General features: G+C 41.7%; 1 protein-coding gene across 1 annotated transcript in view; it reads left to right on the plus strand.

Moving 5' to 3' along the window:
* The window catches only part of DPH6 (diphthamine biosynthesis 6), a 267,666-nt gene extending 264,695 nt beyond the window's left edge, over nucleotides 1–2,971 (plus strand). Inside the window, exon 15 of the mRNA XM_044436302.1 lies at nucleotides 1,037–2,971. Coding sequence (XP_044292237.1) covers nucleotides 1,037–1,155 — 119 coding nt within the window. The 3' untranslated portion in view covers nucleotides 1,156–2,971. The remainder of the gene's footprint in view (nucleotides 1–1,036) is intronic.
* The last annotated feature ends 4,417 nt before the right edge of the window (nucleotides 2,972–7,388 follow it).

Consider the following 7,388-nt stretch of genomic DNA (forward strand, 5'->3'; position numbering starts at 1 on the left):
GACCCAAAGCTTATCTTCTTGACCAGATGCCTCTTAGGAAGCCCAGAAGCAGAGCATGATGCCCACAGTTCTTTGTCATAGTCTCTGTGCATCACACCGACAGGTGCTGAGGCTGTTCTGTCAAGGCAACTGGTTTTCAGAGGCATGCTGCCATTGCTGGCTTCAGGTCCTTGGGTATGACACTCTTAATGGGCCCTGCCTTCTTGTTGCCATTGCCACCAGAGGCTGTTCCTCATGCTCTCCTTTCTCATCATTGCTGACACTTGCTCAACAGACAGCAATGACCATGAGCAACTAGGCAGTGGCATTTATTAACCTTGCTTCCCACCACCATTGTTGTCTGGGCCAGAGTAAGAGGCGGGTGAACGAACAGGCAAAGAAGGGCAATTAATTCCAAGGGATTCTTTGCAGTAGGCCTCCTGTTACCCATTGCCTAACCTTGCCTACCCTTGACACTAGTCCCGCAGGCTGCATGTAGTCATCATCATTTGCAACCCTTGAGGAACAGCCCTGGATCCAGAAGTGGCCTCCAAGTTGCAAATCTGATTCTTGAAAGAGTGTGACCTACCAGAACTAGTAAAGCTTTAGACCCTGGAACCAGGCTTCTCCCACAAATGCTGCTTTTTCTGAGTTAAACGCACCCATTCTATCAGAATAAGCATTTTTAACAGACCGTCAACATTATTCACTTGCTTTCTAAACCATGCTTGCTTATTCAAAAACAGATCCCACTGAATTCTGTTGGGCTGTAGTTCCCAGTGAGTATGCATATGATTGCAGCCTGCAATTTAACAGTTCAATTGAAATTTGCTTCCAAAATGCAGTAAATAGGAAATTCAGTTTAAAATCAAGTATGCTAGTCTCAGTATATTTTTGTACCATGAATTTGCAATCTATTCTCTCTGTATTTTCAATCAGATTCTTTTCCTTTTAGATTAGATATACATCTTTACTATTTGAAATTAGTTTGTTCAATAGCTGACATTTCAATGAATGGAAAGGTATTAGTGGATCTCTTTTTTTGTGTGTGTTACAGGACTCCAAAGACATCTTGAAGAGCAAATGGGCAAGAAAGCACCAGCTTTAGTTATGGTGCCTGCGGTTGATTTACCTGGCAAAGAAGTTATTCATATAGCATGCTGGCTCAGTCAGTAGCTAAGCATCTATCATGCATGTGTGCATTCCACTAAAAGCAAGAAACCAACAAATGGATGTACTGAAGGTAATTAAATAAATGGCTGTGCATTGTCCAGTATTAACAAACTGATTTGTATCTTGAACTTCTGACAAACATTTCCCCATTTTTCCTCATGGGATTTTTGGAGTATCATCTGGAAACTAACAGGGAATTTAGAAATGATGCACATAACTGCAGAATCTCTTCAGCCTTGTATTTCCTTATACTGAAGTCAGATCATGCATAATTGCTTAATGTTGCTTTCCATTAACTGTTAGGTTAACTTGGAAAATTCTTTGTTTAGTTTTATTATCATTTATACTTCCTTGTTATTATTATATTACTTATTATTATATTTTATACTCCATTTAATAACTTCAGAATGTTACCCTTAATTGTAACTTCCAGACAGTGGTGTATTGGACCAAAGGGATGAGTCAGGATTTATTTGTACTGGTATAGTTCCATTAATTTGAATATCTTGTACTACCATAACTATAATAAATGGCCCCATATTGCCCAGGATCCAGAGCCTGCCTGGACCCCATCATGAGTTGCAAGAGGAAAAAAGTTGCAGAAGCTTGAGGAGCTTGTTTTTGCCCCACAGCTGACAGTAGAAAAGCCTGTGTCTCACAGTGGCCCATCCCTACTCTAGAGAATGCCTTTTGGCATATCCATTTTTCCAAGCCAAGATTGGACTTACCTTGATTGAACTCAGTGTGTGTCATTGTCCACAAACTACTTCCCTTCCTAGGTATATAGAATGTGGGGCTTTGGGGAAGTGGGAGGGAGGCTTCCACACAGAGGCTTTTCTCCAATAGGACAAGCAGGATGAGGGAGCTTCATGAGCTTTCAAATGATAGCCGTCCCAGCTTCAAGCCTACTTGACATGCTGGCAGTTCTCTGGATTGGAATTTCAAATATTTCTATTCTACGTCTATTCAGTCTTCCTTTTGCCCAGTGCAGCTTTCCAAGGCATTCTAGCCCCAGGAACATCTTGGAATCATCTCAGGGCCACGGTAATTTACTTGCTGGGCACTTCCAGGGGAGTGGGGGCCTCTTGCATCTGCAAGGATTTGTACTCCAAAGTTAAGCAGTTGAATCTGTCGAGTTATCCAGAGCTCAGCCTGAGCTGGGCTTGTTTTATTGGATGAGTTTCATTTAGTACAGCTCAAGGATGTTGATAAGGTGTTTAGCCAGGGTCTGTAGTGGATCCTTGCCCTCCTGACTTATAAACACCAGCAAGGAAGCAAAAACCAACAGAGCCAGGGAGGTGTTCAATGCCTTTTTGTGAGAGGGAGTAGTCCCATGCTGCTTAAAGAGGTGGTGGTGAAACCACTTCTGGTGAAGCCCACCCCCGCTTGACCCAGAAGGTCTGAATAAATTTACACCGGAAGCAAATAGTCCCTTCCTGATCAAGGTTCTCCAGAAGGTGGTTGCCAATCAACCCCAGGCACTCTTGGATGATACCGCTTATCTAGATCCATTTCATTTGGAGTGCAAGTCTAGATTTGGCATGGAAACAGCCTTGGTCGCTCTCTCTGTATGATGACCTATGCTGGGAGAAGCAAGAGAAGTGTGTCCCTGTTGATACTCCTGGGCCTCTTAGCAACTTTTGACACAACCAGCCATGGTATTCTTCTGGGGCTACTGTCTGAGTAGGGAGCACTGCATTGCCTTGGTTGTGCTCCTACTTGAAGAGTCATCTCCAGAAAGTTGTGCCGGGGGAATATTGTTCAGCCCCATGGATTCTCCAGCTTGGAGTTCCTCTGGGGTCTTTTCTGTCCCCAACTATTTAACATCTACATAAAACCACTGAGTGGTTTTAGAGTGTGTTGCCATCAGTATGCTGATGACACACCATTGTATTTCTCCTTTTCATCATCAGCAGGTGAGACTGTGGATGTGCTAAACCAGTGCCTGGCTGCAACAATGGACTGGATGAGGGATAACAAACTAAAGCTCAGTCCAGAGAAGACTGAGATGATGTTGGTGGGTGGTTCCCTGACTGAATGGCAGGTGTTCAACCTGTTCTAGAAGGGGTTGCACTAACTCTAAAGCTTGGGGGTACTTCTTGATCTATCGTTGACACTTGAGGCTCAGGTCGCCTCAGTGGCACAGTGTGCTTCAGTAATTAGATTACTGCTATGCACTCTACCTGGGGCTTCCCCCAAAGATGGTTGAGAAGGTGCAGTTGCAGAATGTGACAGCCAAATTAATAGCTAGGACCTGTAGGTCTGAGCACATAAGATTGGTTCTGGCCTGCTTGCATTGGCTGCTGGTATGTTTCAAGTTCCAATTCAAGGTGCTGGTTTTAACCTATAAAGCCATACATGACTTACAACCAGAATACCTGTTGGAGTGCTTCTCCAAACCACGATCTACTCAGATGCTATGCTCAACCTCTGGGGCCTACCTTCAAGTGCCAACTCCAAGGGAAGTGTGGAGGATGACAACAAAGCGGATAGCTTTCTCTGTAGTGGTCCCTCATCTATGGAACAACTTCCCCAACATGGTCCAGCAGGCACCAAATTTGTCATCTTTTCAGCACCAGGCTAAGATAGTCCTCTTCTTGGAGGCCTTTAAAGACTTACTTTGCAACCCACTGGAGGGGAAATTACCCATCCCAGGTGTTTTGTAGAATGATTCTTTGTTATTGTCTGTTTTAGCTGTTTTAAACTTTTTTTTCTGATTTATTATGTTTTATTGTATTTCTGTTGTCTGTTTTTATGGATTATTGTAAACCACCCATACAGCTTCAGCTGTGGGGGGGGGAGGGAAGTATAGAAATGGAATATAAATAATAAATAACTGTCAGCCATTTACAATTTTACATTAAATATATTGCATTGGTTCCCTTGGCTTTACTTACAAATACAAGGCCAGAACAAGAAATTCAGCGGTTCTAAAGGTTACATATTTCTCAGAGTCACTCAATAAAAAAAACAAATCTTTTCAAAAGATGATCATCCTTCCATCCAGTTCAGCAAAGGGAGGATATATATTTCCTAATCTCAGAAGAAACATGATATTATAAAATAAAATTGGTAATGTCTTCCAGTAAGAAGGAATTACAGTACAGGTTACAAACAAGGCAGTCAAGTGAGGAGGCATGCACCTTTCTGGAATGCATATCAAACATTTCCGATCTGTGGGCCATGTTTAGCTTTCCGTATTTGCTGGCATATTCTTGTTAGGATTTGGACGGATGCGTTCTCTGCACCTGGGAATAGTTCTGTTGCTGCCCTATCCACATCAGGTGCTTTGTTCCTTCCAAGTGCTGTCACAGCAGCTTTCACTTCACTTTCTAATATTGCAAGTTCTTCCTCATAGGATTTCTTTTTAAAGCAGTCTGTCATCATTTCATCTCTTCTGTATAATTCTTCTGGATATGCTTTTTACTTTCTCTTTATTTTCTCCTGATCAGATGGTATGCTCCCTTGTTGGTTTTTCCTTGTCCTTTGATTTCTTGAATCTTCTGCAAGAGGTCTCTTGTTTTGCCTCCCATCGTTCTTTTCTGTTTCTTTGTACTGGCCATTGTAATCATTCTTTTTATCTCTACATAATAGTTCCTGAAAAGTGGCATTCATTATTCTGACCCTATTTCTACTACCTTTGCTTTTGCTTCTCACCTGACTCAAGCAATTGTGAGAGTTTCTTTTGTCATCTGCCTGGGCTCTTTCTTTCTATTTGCTATTTGAGCCATCTTTTGGCATTCCTCCCTAATAATGCCTCTGGTTTCAGTCCACAGTTGTGGTTCATGGTCAGCTATTGAAAATCTTTTCTTTGTATGGACTTTAAATTCCTCAGGAATGTAATTCAAGATGGAGTTAGCATTATGCTTCTGCTAGTAAATCAACTTTACCTGAGATTTTTGATATTAATAGTTCATGATAACTACCACAGTCTGCCCCTGGCTTTACTTTGGAAGTGAGAATGCAGATTCTCCATCTTTTTCTTCCAAGAATGTTTTATTTATTTATTTATTTAATGGCAGTCTGATGATAATTATTTTATTTGATATTTATTTATGTTTATATCCTGCCTTTTTCTTTTTTAAAGAATTCAGAACAGCTTACATCATTCTTTCCTCCTGCTCTCAATCTTAACCCCACAACAACAATAATGATATTATCAGGTGGACTGAGAGTCCGTGACTGGTTCAAAGTCACCCAGTTGTCTTCATGGCTGAATGGGCACTAAAACTTAGATCTCCTGAGTCCCAGACCTGCACTGTTGACCACTATGCCACACTGGCTCGCTCGATGATCCATGCATACAGTCATCTCTTGGGTTGTCTAAAGTATGTATTTGAGATAACCAGATGGTTAGTTTCAAGAATTAATTCCATGAGCTGTTCTCTGGCTTCATTTGCGACTCCTAGGCCAAATCTCCATACAATATTGGATTCTGCTTTGTCTCCTACTGTTGGATCCTGATCACTTGTGAGTATCAGCACCTCTTGCTTTGGTGTATTATCAATTTCCTCTTGGGTACCTGCATAAAAGTTTTCCATTTCTTCCTCAGCATCTATTGTTGTAGTATAAACTTGAATGGTGGTTTTGTTGATAGGTTTTCTACAAATTCTGATTTAATATTATTTGGCTGGACTTTGTATGACAGCCCATTACTGCTTGTGCCTCACCTTGTCTCAGTGCTAGAGCCACTCCGTTTCATCTGAGTTTGTCGTTTCCAGATTGAAACACTTTGTGATTGTCTGACTGAAAATGTCCCATTCCAGTCTCTTTTAGTTCTCTCACATCAAGTACTGCAATATTTAAAGTTCCATTTCTTGCTTTATGGTATCCAATTTTGCTTGGTTCAGACTTCTCATGTTTCATGTTCCAATTAAATGTATTGCGCAGCCTCAGACCTTACATTTCACCTCTGTGCATGTCAGCCACTAGACTTCCTTTGGCTTTATTCTAGTGTGTTACTAGGAACAGTACTAGTTGTGCTGGTACTTTGCTCTTTCTCAATAGCTGATTGAGTGCCATCTGACCTGGGAGACTTCTGGCACTATCTCTCACTTCATTTAAGATTGTTTTATCATAGGGTTTTCAAGGTAAGAGCATTTAGAAGTAGTTTACCATTGCCTTCTTCTATGCAGTAGTAACCAGAATTGGCTTGAGCATCACTATAATCTATGAATGATCGTCCTCCAGTGTCAGTTCCAATATCATTGCTGCCTGCTACCTCTGCCCTTACCACTATTAGACATGCACATTATCTTCTGTTGATGTGACCATTACTCCAGAAAAGGAGGGATGCATCTTAGTCTGATGTCTCAGCTCCAACTATTGTGCCTTGAGTGGCCATTCTAAAAGACCAGCCTAGTAAGAGAGTTGGTCCTCCTGGCAGCATTTTCTTGGCTTCTCTGGCATTCTCAGCCCTTCTCCATGTCAAGGAGTACATCCAGGGCATCTACCTGATCTGACTTGTTGGAATCATCAGCCGGATACCACTGGGGAGGCCCTACTTTCTTTTGAGTTCATTTTGAGTATGCCTTTCTAGACCTAGAGGTGGTGCCTCCCCAGAGCTAGCTGACCTTCTTTACTTGTGGAGAACAGGTATTCACTAGCTTCTAGTCTAGGTGATCCAGAGGAATGCCATGGTCAGTGGTATCAAAAGCCTCTGAAAGGACCAGGAAAACTAACAGGCTGAATACCCAGCATTGATTTCCCAGTGTAAGTCACCCACTAGGGTAGGGGAGGGGAACCTGTGAACTTCCAGATGTTGTTGAAGTCCATTTCCCATCAGCCCCAATCAGCATGAGAATTGTAGACTGGCAACATTGGGAAGGCCACAAGTTTCCCACCTTGGTACTATTCCAGTTCTGGGGATTAAGCCCCAAACTTTCAGATTTCAAGAGTATGGCAAAGCATGGATCCAAAAGTAGGTGCTGTGTCTGAATAATCTAAAAGCATAATCTGCATTGCAACATGACTAAACGATGCCTAGCTATATTCAACCTGTCTCTGTCAAAACTATGGCATCCACACTGGAACAAGTCTGAGTGATTTTGTCCATACAGTGGAGAAATTGTATGATCAAACTGGTCACAGCAAGCTGAAAATCAGTGTTAAGGAAAACTGTCAGTCAATCCTTTATATCCATACATTGGTATCATATATACACATAAGAAACCCAGATATACTGAAATAGCTTTTCGTTGTTTTTAAAGCTATATTTTTTGGACTGTTCTACATGA

This window comes from Varanus komodoensis, unplaced genomic scaffold (genome assembly GCF_004798865.1).
Source record: "Varanus komodoensis strain SLA01 unplaced genomic scaffold, ASM479886v1 scaffold3, whole genome shotgun sequence".
NCBI lineage: Eukaryota > Metazoa > Chordata > Lepidosauria > Squamata > Varanidae > Varanus > Varanus komodoensis.